This window comes from Esox lucius, chromosome 6 (genome assembly GCF_011004845.1).
Source record: "Esox lucius isolate fEsoLuc1 chromosome 6, fEsoLuc1.pri, whole genome shotgun sequence".
NCBI classification, from domain to species: Eukaryota; Metazoa; Chordata; class Actinopteri; order Esociformes; family Esocidae; genus Esox; species Esox lucius.
In genome coordinates, this window is record NC_047574.1 from 17,145,133 (window position 1) to 17,163,422 (window position 18,290).

The 18,290-nt window shown below is 42.6% G+C and overlaps 1 protein-coding gene across 7 annotated transcripts in view; it reads right to left on the minus strand.

The window, feature by feature from the left end:
- LOC105010568 (protein FAM53B-like) overlaps nt 1-18,290 on the minus strand; it is a 56,832-nt gene that overhangs the window by 34,002 nt on the left and 4,540 nt on the right. For 2 of the 7 annotated variants that reach the window (XM_034292554.1, XM_010869934.4), the window contains exons 2-4: nt 16,332-16,570; nt 15,727-15,781; nt 13,176-14,002 (exon numbers count right to left, since the gene is read on the minus strand). In XM_034292554.1, the coding sequence (XP_034148445.1) occupies nt 13,176-14,002; nt 15,727-15,781; nt 16,332-16,415 (966 nt within the window). In that variant the 5' untranslated portion in view covers nt 16,416-16,570. Of the gene's footprint in view, nt 1-3,887; nt 5,868-13,175; nt 14,003-15,726; nt 15,782-15,891; nt 16,298-16,331; nt 16,571-17,125; nt 17,375-18,290 lie in introns of those variants that run through there. The other 5 variants (XM_020047396.3, XM_010869932.4, XM_010869933.4 and 2 more) reach the window with 5 other exon arrangements.

An 18,290-nucleotide genomic window follows, 5' to 3' on the forward strand; every position in this document is an offset into this window, starting at 1 on the left:
AGCTTGGGATTTAGAAGTGTGTAAACTGTTGCAAAGGTTACCATACTGTACAGACAAGGTCTGGCCTGGCACATATAATGAACATACAGTATCTCACGAAAGTGAGTACACCCCTCACATATTTGTATTTTTTTTTATTATATCATTTCATGTGACAACACTGAAGGAATTACACTTTGCTACAATGTAAAGCAGTGAGTGTACAGCTTGTATAACAATGCAAATTTGCTCAAAATAACTCAACACACAGCCATTAATGTCCAAACCGCTGGCAACAAAAGTGAGTACACCCCTAAGTGAAAATGACTTTTGTGAGATACTGTAGATATTGTAGTTGGATGAATTTGGGTGTAATCATGTATTCATTGTTGACAGCAGAAATTGGCTGTAGTCACACACACAACGCCGAAACTGGTTGGAGCAGGTCTCACTTGAAAAATAAATTTATCTCAACGACACAACCTGTATTAAAGGTTAAATAAAACTGTTTTCTTATGAGAGATGCAATGCTATGTAAGGTGTTCTAGATGGTGACTGCGTTGGATCCAGGACAGTGGGACCAATCCAAGCTCCTCAACCCAACCCAGATGTGACATACATGACGGAACGTGGACGTGGAGGAGGATTACCAGGATTCGTCTATTTCAGTCCTCTATTGTTCAGCCGTTAATCATCACAGCAGCCAGTCCACAGTCGTCCCAGACCCCTTCGCCTCACAAAGGATGAACGTTTGTGGGAAAAACAAAGACCATGTGTTTCCTTTTTCACAGCATGTCCTTCCACAGACTAAGAGTGCTGCACCTCTTTCCTCCCATACATTACACTCTCACTAACACACTGGAAACTTGACATGTGTAGAATGGAGCGGTTGTGAGTGCATTCCAACTGCTGTGTTTCTGTAGTAAGGCTATAAGTTTAGGAATTAAGGCTTGGTATGGACTCAATTCTGGCAGCAGATGGCTGTTATTGTAAACCGATAACTAAGGCACTCTGAATCAGAACCACTCTAAGTTGATATCTAAAATATACGCATGCTCTGAATTGTATGGTTTAATGGTGTGGAATTGACTCTACAATTGATGGGTGAGGCACAATAGGGATTGACTGGGAGATTATTTTGTTTTTTCAGCTGCTGCTAGTGGTACTTTCACTGGTGTGTGTTATTGGTGATGTTGCCCTCCCCTGACGCTGAAAGATGATGGTCCCCAGGAATTCTAATGATTCAGCTGAATTAACAGTTGAGCCCTTAATCTGAAAGTGGAGAGAGAGGTATGAGTTTGTGGGGGCGCTGGATTGGATTGTTCAGAATTGCAGGGTCCACTGCAACTTGGGGAGCCTTTGGTTTTTAGTTTGTAATCCCTCTGATGCCTTTTGAGACGGTTGGACGAGCAGCCATTCCTGGAAAACCCTTCCCATCTTGAATTTAAGCTTTTGTCTTCTGACCTATTTGACTATTGATTTGAAATCTTTCTTAGGGATCTGTACCAGCTCTTTGGCTCCTCCTCTTTGGCAGAGCAGAGAGACCTGTGGGCTTCCTCACCCTCCCAGCTCTTCAGTGAACCTTTCCTCGTTGTTGCTTTGTGACCTTTTTGATCATGTACATACTATTTCCTCACATGTAGGACTTTTGTAGGACTTGATCCTCAAAAGGTGGCTTCTAACAACCACGCCATCATTTATGGGTTCAGCATCGATACATTTTCTTAATAGTTTCTGATCTCATGGCGAGTGGTAATCAATGACAGCAACATTTTCTAGCAACCGCATCGATTCACCAATGGCTGATCATTTTAAAAATGTCAATAAAAAAATAAAACGTTGTGGTAATTGCAGACTGATGAGATGCTATTTGGTGGCAATGGCCTAGAATGGTCACAGTGTGTGTGTGTGTGTGTGTCTCTACAACGATAGACTGTTGAGCCTTACTGACAGATCTCATTGACCTTTTAGTTGATTCTGTTACTGACGTGATACTGGCCACCTGTGACCAAGTGGAGACTAATATGACACAATATAGCAGACAGGTACAGGGCAGGACATTCAGAGATCTAGAAGTATTGGTGGAATCACAGTGTGAGGTAGTTGTAAGGTAGGTTAGCCTTCTCGAAAGAGGCCATACAGCTATGACCTTTTGCAATTGGAAGACCAGGCTGGTTTTCTTTTAACTTCTTTATTGAAGTGATTGGGCTATGCTCTTACTGGTCTTGAAATTAAGTTTTACAAGAGCAATGCCTACATCATGAGGGCCAAAACATTTTCTGCCAACGAAGTGGAAATCTCTGGATCTTCTGAAAACAGTGCCAGTGTTTTCACTTGTGTAATTAAGGCTATACAGCCCAGAATTTGTGACTTTCAGTAACATGGCCCTTTCCCTCACTAATGTCAACATTTACCAGCCTCCGCTACACAATCCCTTCTATTTATAGGCCTGGGGCAGTCGTGTGAGTGGGTGTTTGTGTTACTTCAGAATCTAATTCTTTATTCCTCTCTGCCTGCCTACTTCCTGTCTGACAGGATGTGTGTGAAAGGAGCTCAGGGACGTGTAGGTCTTAATAAATCCATTGCGCACTGTAATAATGACAGCATCCTCAACTAGCCGTAAAAAAAGTTAATTGATTATTCTCAAGTAAATAACCTCTCCATCTTTAAAATCAAGCTAAACTTCAGTAGGCTACTGTGGAGGTACCACTTTGGAGGGGGCAGGTCAGGTTGCCTAGACACTGACACACACACTAGCAGGGATTGAAGCTGACAGACCTTTCACTTGAAAGAGAAGTTGGAGTTCCAGATGTTTTGCAAATAGGCTATTTTGTGGGACTGGGAACATTTTATCAACCGCTTCCCATGCTTTTGGAACAACAAATTGGTTTTGGGACCGTAGAAATCACTTTTGTTCCCAGTTGAGTTTCTGTTCCATGAAAAAAAAAAAAAAAGAAAGAAATTATGTTCCTTGCTTTGGTTACGACCTGCTTTTTTTTTTGTTACATTGATTTTGATGGACCCAGTACCCCAGCAACTGTGTGGGCATGCTATAACAACAGCAGAGACGGAGTACATCCAACCCCTTTAGGCAATCAAGGAAGACAGTCCAAATATTTTCAGAACAGTTTACAAGTTCTCTCTACACAGAGTCAGCATTCATTCCAGAAGCTGTGTGTGGGTATATCTGTGCGAGTGTGAGAATAGGGCACCAGTATCTGTATCGTAGGAAGACACCGGACTAATGTTTTTTTTCCCCCCTCTTTCATTTCCAATAACGAGGTAGCCCTAGGAATGACGGAAATCTAGTCAAAACTAACTGTAATCTAGTCTGAAGTCTTCCTTCAGTGGCAGCAAGGGCTTTAAGTCCCCCTAGACTAGGACAGACATAAGAAACACATGACAGGATATCCCCAGGCAAAAAAAAAGCTGTGTCTTGACAGCGCTTCCGTGAGCCTTCCAACTGCACTGCGAAGCCTTCCTGTGGTTGTGACATCACTTGCTCCTTCCACAGCACAAGGCCAGTGGTATGGACGGGGTAATCGCTGTATAGACTTCCTGCTATTTTGTTTGCTCCCAGTGGGCTGTGTAACGCTTCCATAGAGCACACGGATGTTTACATAATGGGCCATATCCATCACGTCGTACAAACAACTTTCGAGCCAATATGTCCAGAATCAATGGCAGCTCAATAACTTTATATTAGGAGACATTTGTTTATGACGTTTATGACATGAAGTCTTAATGTCAAGCTGCCGCCATGCATAATGGCACCAGTCCCTGAAAATATTGCAACACAACATTACCAAACCCAAATAGTTTTTTTGGAAGTCTACTCTGTTAAACCTTCACAAGCAATTCAAAAAATAAATGAAACATACATCAAAAACTTACATGGCTATTAGAACTCAAGACTTAAAATTCAGTGTTTATTCAAATATACATTTTGCATATTAGAAAATATAAAATGTCACACAGTAGGGGCTGGGGGGGGGTCAACTTGAATTCATCAGGATATGGTCGTCCTATATGTACAGTAGAAGAAAACAATCAAGTGGAGGTTTATATAAGAACATAGTTATTCTCTGGTCTAATTCATTCTTCTGTCTCAGGCAGTCACATTCCCCAGCATGGTAGAGAAAATAAAAAGTAATAACATACTCCGGCTGCTAATGCTACAGTACTTAAACCGTATGGTTAGTTCAGTACAGTTTTATGTGCAGGTACACCTGAAATCCTCGCGCTGCAAGGCACCAACAGAAAGCCGCCGCTGTTCGATTGCCAAAGACAACCATTCATCCAGCAGAACCTGACAGTTCAAAGTAGAGATGCAAAAAGTCAACGAACAACCATTTCTATCAACAATTCCCTGGCTTTGTCTTTAACTGACGTTTCATGCAACACAACATCCCATGTCTGCCACTGCCTTTGTAAAAATCCCCGTACGTTTCTAAAAAGGTGTTGTTTCATCTAAGGTCCTTTCAATCCGCTGAATATCCACCTATCATACAGTGCAGTATATGGTGAGTGTTTTGGTCAGTAAGTTGTTCTTTTTGTCTCTTTGCTCCAGCACTTTGGATTTAAAATTATAGAATAATGATGGGGTTAAAGTGCAGACTCTCAGCTGTTATTATCATCCATATCTGATGACCCATTTAGAAATAAAAGCATATTTTATACATGGTCACCCAATTTAAAACACTAGTTAGCTTTACAAACAGTATAGCCTTAAAGAAATACCAAAAATAGCCTGCATAGTTCTGGAAAAGTTATTGTGGATAGAAGAGACAAAATGAACATGTATCAATGTTATGGCAAGAGGAAAGGGTGGAGAAAAAAAGGAACTGACATCCCAACTTATCTGTGAAATAAGGTGGAGGGCCAAAAAGTGGAATGTTCTTGTCTGGCCAAGTGAGTTCTGACCTGAATCCAATGGAAACAAAAAATAAACTGATGATGGCTGCAGTATAGGCAATCACCAGGGGAAAATACCCAGCATCTGGTGATATCTCTGGGTTGTAGACAGTGCCGGCTCTAACCTTTTGGGGGCCCTAAGCAAAATCTGATTGGGGGCCCCCTCTCTCCTAGCTAGTGGTCGGGGCCTCTAAGCGACCGTTTATGTCCCTTATGCTTTGTCCCGTCCTTGTTCGTAGACTTCAGTCAGCAAATAAAAGATTTCCAACCAATGGCAAAATATGCCACATTTCTTCTGGTCCCCTAAAATGGGGGGCTACTGTATATATATAAAATGGCTGTCGTCACTTCACATAGTGTTATCATGAAATGAATGCTAACAGTCTGCACTTTAACCTTAGTCATGGTCTCATTTCAAATCCAATGTGCTGGAGTACAGAGCCAAAAAAACAAAACGTGTCTCCGTCCCAACACTTACGGAATGCATTGTATGTAAAGCAACCTCAGCAATATGAAGTTCAAGATTCTCTGCCTTTCCGCAACATTCACAAACATTCCTCAACCTTCAAAAATTATTACACAATCCATTATCTGAACACCTTTTCAAATTTGAGAGTTCAGTTCCTCTCAATCTGGTCAATGTCCAGCTCTCCCCCCAGCTGGTAGATGTCCTTCTCAATACCACACTCATCCTTCCAGATGGTGTGTCCCTCACCCATCCTCACACCCCCTTCTCCTGATGGTGACCCATTTCTGGAATCCAGGCTACATGCAGAGTCACTGTCCAGCTCCTCATAGGAAGAATCCTCCTCTTCATCGTCAACTTCCTGATGAGTCTCTGTACCTAAGTCAGACGGACAGAAGTCCGATTCCGTTTGACTCCAACTCCTGGAGAATAATGGGTGCAAGTTTGACTGACAGGTGTCCAGACCAGAGCAACCAGGGCAGCTCAAGCTGTGGAAGGTCTGAAGTCTCTGTTTAAGCAAATAAATTTAAGGGAAAGAAAGATAAATACTAATTAGTAGGCTGCCACAACTTAATAACAATACATAACATTGTTTTCCATCTCAGTAACAGTAGAGTTGTTGAGAGAAACCGGAGATTTGAGCGTGAACTTCATGGCCTGTGAGTGTGTGAACTATACTTGACTTGAGGACCTGAGGTCCCACTTATCCAGCTGGTAAGCTAGTTTAGTTACTGTTCTGGTAAGTCTGTTCACATTCTACATCCAGTCAGAAGAAACCCAGTGGACTCAACATGGTGAGATCTGTGGCAAATCGTTAGTTATATTCAATATATACGCACATTATTTACACTTTATTATTATTGTCACTGCCATTTTCCACTGAGCTTCACATAAGAACATGTAACAGAGTATGCACCTGCAGCCCACAGAAAGCCACCCAATAGCAGTTTTTCATTCAAGCCTCTAGGACTATTTCTGTAGAGCGTGGATAGAATAACATTCCCTGTAAAACAAAAATATTTTCCTTTCCTCCCCTGTCATTGGTGGCTGTATACGTTTACTGCCCTGAAATGCCACATATAAATGTCTGGCTACAGGGGACCTCCGAACACCTGTTCTAATGTTGCTTTTGTGCCATTTTCCCTTTCTGAAAACATTTCAGGAAGGAAAAACTGTCACGGCAAGCTTGCTGCTCATTAAATGCCAGGTTAGAATGGACATTTCTAAACCAATCAGAAAATTTAACAGAAGCAACATCTTTGTCACTAGTCTCTACATGCCCTTTTAGAGAAGGGGTAGAAAATGCTCTTCGTTTTAAAGCTTGTTACCGTGGGATGCAATCTATCAAATATGCTTGTCAACGACAGAAAGGGGGATTGGTCCATCTCCCAAAATTTAACACAGCTCATGTGCTTAGCATTAACAGGGTCTTCTGTTTTAGAATGGACAAAGGACAAACAAAAGGACAAACGTTGGCGCTGAATTGCCTGTTGGAGAGGTTCCTGATTTATCACGTTGGAGGCGCTTAGCTTCCCATTGGGCCTCCACCTGCACCCCTCGCCTCCCCTCCATGTTGGTGTCTTTCTGAAGCCAATCGCAGTCACACTCTGTCACGTATAGAAGACACGTCTCTTGCACACTATCCCGGGCCTCCATTCATAGGCGTAACATTGGTTCTTGTGATCCCATGTGTTGCACCTGGTACTTCCATGTTTGGTCACAAAGTTTTATTCTGGTAAGATTGAATGACTGAAGCACATTGCTCCTCCAATCCTTTCATTTGTTTCGATTCAAACCTCCCTTTCATACTGTTATGTAACTGGGTGATTTCAGTGCACGTAATAGCCAAAACCTCATTTAACTACCACCAGTCTAAATAATATTGATGATCAAATGAAGTATTTTCTCAAGTTCCTCTCATACTTCATAAATAAATATGAGAAACTGAGATACAGTTGTGTCTGCCTCTAAAAGGAAGCCACGCACTGTGAACATAAGAGCATTGGAGAAGTTCAGGTTGTACATCACTTTCAGGTTTCATGTCAAGTTCACTCATGAATCCAGTGAAGAAATTAGGGATGTCCCTGACATAGAACACATAAGAGAGAGAGCAGACAGATCAAAGTTCTTATACTATATCTTTACCAGATTAAGTAGACTTCAATAACCTAGCCAAGCACATTTCGCACTTTGAAAATAAGGGAATTGGCGACCGAGACATTAAGTCTACATTAACATTACCATGGCTGTATGGACCATCCTTAACAACACTGAACACAATGTTTAACGAATGCATTCTAAGCCTGATGGTGGTTTTGCGATCTATGGTCATTACTGAAAAGAATATAGAAAACCACAAAACATGTCCCACCCAGACAGCCACCAGACTACATTCCATGTCAAAACGCTGTGACAGTGTTTGTATGTGTGTGTCAAGACTCCGTCAACATGCCCTCAGGAGAGGAAAAGATCAGTCTGGAGCAGCTCTAGGTTTACATAGTGAGTCAACTTTACAGTAACGTGTATAACAAAAACACTGAGCCCAGTCAAAGTGTATTAACGGGCCTTTTGGACTAAAATGACAGGCACCTTTGGCTGGTCTTCACTTTGAAAAAAGTTTTAACAAACTTGTTGGTAAGTTTAGGGTTAAAATGTGTACTAGTATAGTACTGAAGTATAATATTATATCCTGAGGATCCTGGCAATTCAATTTTCATGCCAATACATGAACCTAAGAATATCAACATAAAGCTGTTAAAATCAAACAGTTATACAGTAGGCTTCGCCAGGCGTTTAAGGACTGTTCACATTAATCTGTGTAACATTGCTAGTATACGTGCAGAGAGCAACTATTTTGCAACTATGTGGTATTGAGGTCTTATTATGAGGAATTCCAACCTTGAAAGGGCTAAGTGTCCCTTTCGTCTAGTAGCAGATGTTGGCAGCACTGAGGTGAATAAAGATGAGCTTGTTCCTGCAACCCACATAATGGACTACTCTAATGTTCCTCCAACTCCTGGTACAAATGTGAATGTTTTGGTTTGGGGCTCCCAAATAGCATTGTAAGAGCAATACAATGAAATTCAAAACGCTTTCACTGTTAATTATAAAAAATTATATAGTATAAGGTAATATTTATATATACAGTATCTCACAAAAGTGAGTACACCCTTCACATTTTTGCTAATATTTGATTATATCTTTATGTAGAGCAACAATTCTTTTTTTCAGATCCTCAGAGAGTTCTTTGCCATGAGGTGCCATGTTGAAATTCCAGTGACCAGTATGAGGGAGTGTGAGAGTGACAACACCAAATTTAACACACCTGCTCCCCATTCACACCTGAGACCTTGTAACACTAATGAGGTCACATGACACCGGGGAAGGAAAATGGCTATCTGGACCTAATTTGGTTAAGGCAGTGCTGGAAAATAATGGTGGCCACACAAAATATTGACACTTTGGGCCCAATTTGGACATATTTTGAGGGAACAGCAAATGTACACTGTTATACAAGCTGTACACTCACTACTTTACATTGTAGCAAAGTGTCATATCTTCAGTGTTGTCACATGAAAAGATATAATCAAATATTGACAAAAATGTGAGTGGTGTACTCACTTTTGAGAGCTACTGTATATAATATTACATGGGAAGACACACTGCTACAACTATAGCATGCCAGACAGCAACTAGCGGCCAGTGCTTTGCTGTAGGAACCACATTGGAGTGAAAATGGGATTTCTTCTTTCCACTGTTGAAGAAACACCCCATTCCTAAATATAACACAGAATGGTGAGAAAACGAGAGAGAAGGATGGTATTCTGTTGAATATTTTTCATATACATTTTTCCTGGACCAACATTTGGGTAAAGGGACTTTAATAACCTGCAGTTTATACAGCGTTGACTTCCTGTTTTTACGCTCCACTTGAAAGTAACCTACATGAGTGTGGGCACACACGATCAGCCATCTTTTCACTATGTAAACACAGGCCTGACACACGTGGAAATACTCTTCCTGCTACACACACACTCTTCCGGTCACTCAACTAAACCTTTTCAACAGTTCCAAGTTCCATGTCTTGGTATATTCCAAAAGTTTCAAATTTGGTATAATGAATCCAGGCCCCAAGAGAGAGCGTTGTGTAGAGAGGAACCTCCTGGTCAAACAAACACAAAATAACAGGACAGTTTTTTGCCACAGGCCCCAGGGCCACCACACCCACTTAGGTGTTCCTACAACCCTAAAGGCACCGCAGCTCAGCTTTGCTCGCCATGTTGGTCATCCATGAACGGAGAGAAGGGGAGAAGGGACCCTGCCATTTAACTCCCCTCAGCCAGCCTTCTACAAACATGGAGAATGAGAAAGAAATAACCCCCACCACGAAGCTCACACAAACATATGCAGACTGGTAGGCACACACCCAGACACACATTCATGCAGAGGCCTCATCGGTATTACTCAGACAGATGAGGCCTCCGCCTAGTTCTCTTGAATACCTTTAGGATCCCAGCAAAGCACTATATCAGTCAGTTCTTGTGTCATCAGAACGTGCAAGTGCTTGTGACAATATCCGGGGGAAAAAGTGCATGACTTATCATACCATACCACACAACATCTAAAATTAGAATGAGGAACTCTGAGAGTTCAGTCTGGCATAAATAACAGAAACCATATTAGGTTTGGTTTTAAGCATACAGATGTGATAAAATACCATGCCATACAAACCGAAACACAATCAAACACACATGATGCACAATGGAATAAGCAAGAGGTTGGTACGTGACACTGAATGAGTTGACCCATTCACTACTTACACATGTATAATGTGCAGAGATCACCATGTCTGTTATTACATACAAATACAAATGAAAAGTTGCTGCAAAGTTGCTCACCAGATGAGGTGACAGTGGAGTAAGGTGCTTAGCAGGTACAGCGATCAGACAGAAATTTGATTTTGAAGGTACTTATGGGATGACTAGTGTAAGGTATCTACCAGAGCATAGTGTTGTGTTGGGTAGGCTGATGCTGAGGAGCGAGCTGAGGTAACACTGAAATCCGACATCGGCTCTTGATGAAGGAAATATATTAAAGATCAAAATCATGTACATTGTGTACATTGTGTAATTCGTTAAGAGCAAAATGACAACAGCGGTCAATGGAAACCAAAATCACCAACCGATTGAGGGCTGGATTCAAACTCACACCAAAAATCTAAGTAAACAATAGAAATCACAGGCCATTCCAACTTGTGTAAATTTCATCACGGTAACTTATAATGTGACTCAGTAGTGTGCATGCCCCCCACGTGCCTGTACAGTATACACTCCCGACACCGTCTGGGCATGCTCCTGATGAGACAGCGGATGGTGTCCTGGGGGATCTCCTCCCAGACCTGGATCAGGGCATCAGTGAGCTCCTGGACAGTCTGTGGCGCTACTTGGAACCGGTGGATGCACCGATACATAACATCCCAGAGGATCTCAATTGGATTCCGGTCTGGGGAACGTGAGGGTCAGTCAATGGCATCAGTGCCTTCATCATCGGCCCACTGCACCAGTGTAAGGTCTGACAATGGATTGGAGGATTTCATCCCGGTACCAAACAACAGTCAGGGTACCGTCTGCGTGACCCTCCAAAGATATGCCTCCCCAGACCATCACTGGCCCACTACCTAACTGGTCCTGCTGGATGATGTTGCAGGCAGCATAAAGTTCACCACAGCATCTCCAGAAAATGAGGCGCCAATGGCGGACCTGCAAATCCTACGGTGATTATGACATGTTCAGCGGAGCAGTGTATTAAACTAGATGGCTATCCTTTTTTGGAAGACAGCAAGGAGAATAGGTTTTGGTTCTGCTGGTGCCTGGCATGTCTATACAGCCAACAACATAAAGGTTTCTTTCTTTCTCTTGCTTTCTCGTTAGAAGAACATAAACAATCTAGACGGATGTGCATGAACGCTGTGTAAGTTAATGATTGGTTTACCCACCTGAACATTGTGCATCAGGATCTTAAAGGTACAGCGTGTGTGTTTAGTGGGTGAAAATGCCCTCTCAGCAGTTCAATAATGTAAACACTGAAACCAGGGGGCAGAATTTTACGAGATCACCAGGTCAGTCTCCAAAGACAGATGTATAGGACTTTGTTATTTATATACTGTCAGATGAAACAGTAAATAATCAAAGGCATGGCAAAATTTGAGTGACTTAAGCTTATTAGAAACAGGTTGGTTGAGAGGAAATCATCATACCATAAAAAAAGGTTTGTATCACACAGCAATTAAAGGCTCAATGGTGAGCTTAGGAAATTGCACATTGCCTCTTTGCCAAAGAGCAGCACAAGAACAGGTATAAATCACAAAATATGGATGCCAAGGAAAAGCTACATTCTGGATACATTTCACTAGGTTAACCATCCTAAAATGATTCCATAATCACATTATGATTTGGAAGGGAGTTTTCTCCTTTTAGTTCTCACTAAATGCTGTCTTCAGGACATAATGCGTACACACCCATAGTGATTGAAGATGGATGGGCCTGTCATCACTTTCACATAGTCAAACACCCTTTGAGAGAATCGGAAAAAACACATTCTCATGCAATTATGCTTGTCCAAGTCAAGCTGACTTGCTTTTCTCACGAACAAGTGAATAAACATGGAGTGACAAGATAAATGAACATTACCAATTAACAGAAAAAATAGGATTTATTCACTTACTACTCCTACTTGAACCCACACAATTCTGTCAACAAGCTGTAAAAAAACAGTAAGGGGCGCAGGTGGACGGGGGGGGTGAACGGACGCACTATAAAATGTGATTTCTAAATGGTTCATTCAATATGGATGAAAATACCCTAAATACCCTATCTAAGCACTAACCCCATATAAATGTAATTTCAAATCCAACAGGCTAGAATAAGAATAATCATAAACTGTATTGAAAAAATGTAAATAAAATAATTGGTTAAGTCTCAACCTACATGACCTAATAGTTAAGAAAAGCACCTTGGGATAAGTTGCTACCAATACCAGGTTGTAAGAGACTGTAGAAAGTACCAATCAAACTCATCATCAGTCCGCCTCACATAAAGCACAGTCAACAAAAAATCCCAACCCAAAACAAAAACAAGGTTATAAAAAACTACCAAACAATAGGGGTACTCGTCATGCCAAGAAACTAGCAGAAAGCAGAGGTAACTTCTGGCATGGACACAAAAACATGCTAGGCTCCATTACTGAACACTTGATCCAACCCTGGCATTACCCCACAGTGCCTAGAAACACTGTTTCTTAGAAAGGGAAAACAGAAAGGGATTTGGAAGAGGAGGCTGGATTCTTTCTAGGACAGCTTTAGAGCTCTCTAAAGAGGACAAGGAACCTATGAGCATGTTTAGTATGGAGAGGAGGCACAAGGTTCTGATATATGCCAACTATGTGATTAAATTGTGCTAGTCCTAGATCTTCCCTATACGTGCTGAATTTAACAAGTTGTGACGTCTCAGCTCATTCTTGAGAGAAAAGCCAAACGGACAGATCTAAGTGAGCTAGTCAAGTGTTGCGTCACTGCAGAAAAGATGAGAACGGGACTCAATATAGCGCTGTATCTTCATTAATTGGGAGCATTCAATATTTGATCAGTGCGCAACATACTAGCCAAGGGTAGGAAACTACCATTCTGGAGGGCGAATACTATTCTGGTTTTGTTCTCTCCTTCAAATCGGTAACTAATTCAGACCCATGACAGAAGATCAGTGGATGGAGGGGCGGCATGGCATTCTTCACATTTTGTTGTGTGTCCATGGCTACTAACCTGAGTCATCTTGGCCAGGTCCAAGGAGGGCCGAGATTCCTGAGTATCCTCTGGTCTCCTGCGTTTCATGCCGATCTTCTTATCATTCAGGACACATGGTTGGGACTTACTTCGTGACAGACCCCCTTTTCCCCTTGCTCTGCGCCCAGAACAGCTTCCCAACTCTGGTGAGTCTGGCGAGCTAGACTCCTGTCTGTGGTTCTCTGGCAGGCAGATCTGCTCATGGGACAGGGAGAGGGGCCTGAGGTAGCACTGGTGGGAGGGGGGGGGAGGGGAGGCGTTAAACTGGTGGTACAGGGGTAGATGCTGCGTGAAGCAGGGGAGCTCCAGGGGGCTATTTGTGGGGTTGTTTGAGCAGGAGGGCAGGCTTAAACTGGAGCTCCGTTGTATTGTGGGAATTTCTCTTGAACAAACGCCACCACCTAGTACACCCCCTTGAGAGCAATGCTGCACACTCCCCCCACTGTGGCACCTCCTCTTCTCCACCTCCGTCCACACACGCGATCCTTGCCGTCTCCATGACGACCGACAGCCCTCAAACTCTTCAGAAAAGGACAGTGAGCGGCACTGACGCTTGCTAGGGGGCGCTTTGGAAGTGAGGAGGGGAAGGGAGTGAGTGGCTGTGAACTTGGCATCGCTCACGTTCAGGTCTCGGATTCGACTGGTGATGTCGGTGGCAGTTCCCACTTCATGGTCCCAGATCCTGCTTCTCTGCTGGCACTCTTTGGGCAAAATGTCCCACAGGCTCTTCAGGCTGGGGCCAGACTGGCATGGACTGCTTGGCTGAACGGCACAGCCTCTGCCCAGTTCCAGCCACCTGTCTGCCTCTAGAATGCATGGAAATACGTACAAATACATTAACAGACATATGCAAAGACCCCTTGAACAAAGACATTACTAAATATACATCAAATCTAACTTCGCATTTTCAGCCACAGTGATAATATAATTCCAAAGAACAGATGGGAAGCTTGTTTCATAATCCCTCAATGCTCCACCTATATTACTTTCACCGTATTTGCGAAATAAGCCCCCATACCATCTCATGGAGTTTTGAAAATCCCACTTTATCTCCTCTACAGAAGCTTTGTCAAGATAAATTATAGCTTCAGGTAAAATAATGACAACAGGAAAAGCTGGTCTAAGCTTCCAGGGTGATGTTCAATGTATACCTTATTTATACATGTGAGTTTGGCCTAACACACAGACAGACAAACAAACCCACCAAGCCCTTTAAGAAAACAACAGAGTAAGCAGACCAGTATGAGGCCAGACCGGAATACAGGCCAGCAAAGCAGCACTTGCTTTGAGAGACTATAAAATGCTACATGCACATCACCCAAGGTCTACAATACTCAGTGAAAGTGGTTCAAGAGAGGATAACACCACAGTTTGACAAACTAGTTGCTGGAAGAGATGCTAGCTCCTGGTTGAGGTGACAGTTACACAGTGGCTGCCAAGGTAATAGTCTGGGGTTTAGTGGAAGTACAGCATTCTACAAGCAACCTGGCAGTCTCTACTAGACATGTTAATGTAAAATGACAACATACATATGCATGGCATATCTATCACATATAAGTTATATTACACTGTAGTAGTCAGGAAACACTTCACTAACCAAATGTAGCATAATGTAGCATAAGCAGGCAACAGATGTTTCCAGTCAAATAACAAACGGATCTTCATGTCAACGAACCATGCCAATATTGTACCACTTGCTAATAGCTTTTAAGGGAAGATTTTAAAGATTAGGGAAGTGTAGACTGAAGGAGAACTTCCAGCCATGTGTTTGGGATTTTATTTAATTGCTTCCTGACATGTCTGTGCCAAGCACAATGAGAGTAGAAATGCAACCTGACCTGATTTTACATTCAGACCCAAACATCACCCGTCGTCACAGGCACCAAGGAATAACATGACAGTCCGGTGGGCAAAATACAGCACTCACTTCACAGGACCTAGCTAACAGTCGTTACGGAGCTTGAAGCTAGCAGAGAACTGTATTGACACCCTGCTGGCAACCTGGGACCCACACTGTCAAGGAACAATTCTGTCCCCTCTTAGGTAGGCACAGGTATATTTTTCAGTTCCAAAGATCAACGGACAGAGTCCACAAAATGAGCTGACAAAAATGCAGAGAATACAAATGAGAATGTAAATACGGAGGACATCCCACTGGCCTACAAGGAAATGTGAGAAAATGGCAAAACACAAACTGGATTCCAGTGTGATGACACGTGCACACTGGAACAAGACTCATGAGAGAAACAGAAGTGAAACAGAGTGACAGAAGGGAAGCAGCAGACAGAAAATGGGGGGGGGGGGGGCTTATATCAAGCCATACGCCTGTCGAACAAGACAAACAGAATCCAAGCTACGGGGGAACATCTTTTTAGAAAATGTGACAGACATGAAATGGAAACGTTCAATTTAACAACCTATCACAACGGCTTCAGTCCATAAAGCCTAACAGAAGAGCATGAGCAACATATTGGCGAGGTTATCATATCAAGGACCATGGTGTGAGGGAAAGACAGAGGGATGCACTCACCCACAGTCCCGCAGGAGAAGAGGGTGGTCCCTCTGCTCATGGTGTGGAGCTCTCGCTGTTAACGGACAGACAGAGGGAAGGAGAGATAGGACTTAACTAGGCTCATTTACTCTGAGTCTAAACATGTCAGTACATAACTCTCCAGGAATTGAACGCACACCCTACCTCTGTTTATTCTAGAAAGTACAGAACGTAGACAAGAGAACAAGCAGGGTGGTGCAGAAAGGCTCTTAGAGATACAGGGCAAAGGGGCAGAGTCATTGTGGTTGCTGACAGTCACCTTAGGTTCTTTGTCACAACAATACAGTGTTATGTCAGCACCGCTACACAGCCGGGTGACACCTATTCAGGTTGGCTCTTGGTCGGCCCTTGAATGTCATTGACTGCTGAAATTGAATAATATGCCATCTATTTTGAACGTCCAACCTAGAGGCCAAATAAAACAAGACCTTGATAGCGAGAAGCCTGCCAGAAGCTACAATAGGCTGTATTGTAGAGGAGCAAAGAAGGACCGAGTCTCATTACATTTTCCAAGGTGAGTGAATAGAGGCACCTTAAAGTGTTGTTACAGTGCTTTTGCTACGGGTCAGGAAGGGTTTACTCACCGGCAGAAAAGATTCAGTGTTCCTAGACCTTACATCATTGACACCGTTCTTCTTCTGTAGTGTTTTTGTCAAGATGATCACCATGGTAGGGTGAAGCTCTGCTCCAGGTTATTCCAGTTCGGGAGATGGCAGCGGAAAGCCATTTTAAGTAAGGATCTTGTTGCCTGACAAACAGCTACAGTACCATTGGCCTATGTCTTCTGGTGGTGGGGGAGTCTGTCTTCCTTTTTAGCCAGTCCCTGTGCAACAACAGAGAAAGATGTGTTGAGAACCCACATACAGCATATACAAATCCTGAACTTTTGTGCACAGCTTTACTCGCATGGGTGTTTATGTACATTTGGGCACACAAACCTTAATTTCCAAAATGATTGACCTCCACGAAAACAATAAATGGAAAAAAGGCTCTACCAATAACAACATTTTCAGGTTTCAAATGATTGGTACCCTGTGTTTCCAATAGGGGATCTCAGACTGTTCTTCAACAGAAAATAAGAACGTTGTTGTCTTTTGGCCACTAACTGCACTATTTACTTCAAACAACAGATGCACCTTTTTTCAGAGTGGCCTTTTATTGTGGCCAGACTAAGGCACACCTGTGCAATAATTATGCTGTCTAATCAGCATCTACACAAAAAACAAAACAAAAACCACCTCATTACAAATAACATTTATGGTTAACGGTTATGTTTAACTTCGGGTTAAGGTTAGGCACGATGGTACTGGTGTTAGGGTTAAGAATAAGATTAGTAATGAGGCTGCATTTAAGATGTAAGTCCAAAAAGAGATCATACTTAATGGCAATATGGTAAATGATTGATTACTGAGGAGGTGGCCTGAAAGGGCTGTAGTGGTTATGCAGAGACTGATAGTGGGTGGTACAGGAATTCTTCTTGATCGGTTGGTGTTCTTCCAGCCAACTGCAATAGAAGGAGAGCTATCATTCTCTAGTGAAAGTCCCAGACAGCGTCTGTGTGGGCATGGCATTTGTAAGTCATGTAAAACGGGGCTTGAGAGGTCACGGCATACCAATCCGCCCTTCGGGCCATCACCCCAGTACCAGTTGACTGGACACTTTGTCCCAAAACACCACCCCAGCATGCAATAGGAGCCTGGCGAGAACATAAATAACATTGCTCTCATTCAAATGTTTTTACTCGACAGTCCGACTTGATCTGCAGCAACTACGGTTGATTTTGACCTTCAACCCAACATAAAGGCCTCATCTCTATGAGCACTTTAATACCATTCACTTCTATCTAAAAGAAAGCCAGTGACCATGGCAGCACGTTCCTAGGACAAAGAGAAAAACAAGACGGAAGAAACACCTTTCTGATGATCGGTTTCCAGGGCACTAATCTGCCACACACACGTAGATTCAAAAAAATGCTAATGGCCTGACAATGTAAAGACATTAACCTGTGGTTGATCAGAGGTAAAGTTCACTCAAATAAAATGACAGTTGTGTCCTTACCCTGAAAGCAGTATACGGACAAAGTATGACCGGAATCCATGTTAGGTTAAGGTTTCCCTGGAACATGCAAATGCTTGAACATTAGCATTTGTGACAACTCTCATACAGAATTCTAGAGACCACTATTTGCAATTTCCAGGTATCATGTCAAAAAGTATCTCAAGTTGAAAAGTGAAAATCAACAAACCGTTTTCATAGTGGAAGATGGTATAATATTGGTAGCCACAAGTGGCATCACAGCTCCCAGAGTGGTGGGGGAAAAATCTGATGACCAGTTCTTTTTTACTGGTAAGCAGGTAAAACTCAATTATATTTTAGTATGGACTTACTGAAAGGGATCCTCTACACGGACAAAGTGGAAGCTAAGCTAAGGGATCTGAAAGACTTACAATCACTAAATGAAATTCTAAGTCTGCTTACCCAGAGAATTCTAAAAAGGGCAATCCACCGCAGTTGAATCTAAAGAGCAATTGTAAGGGCTGCAA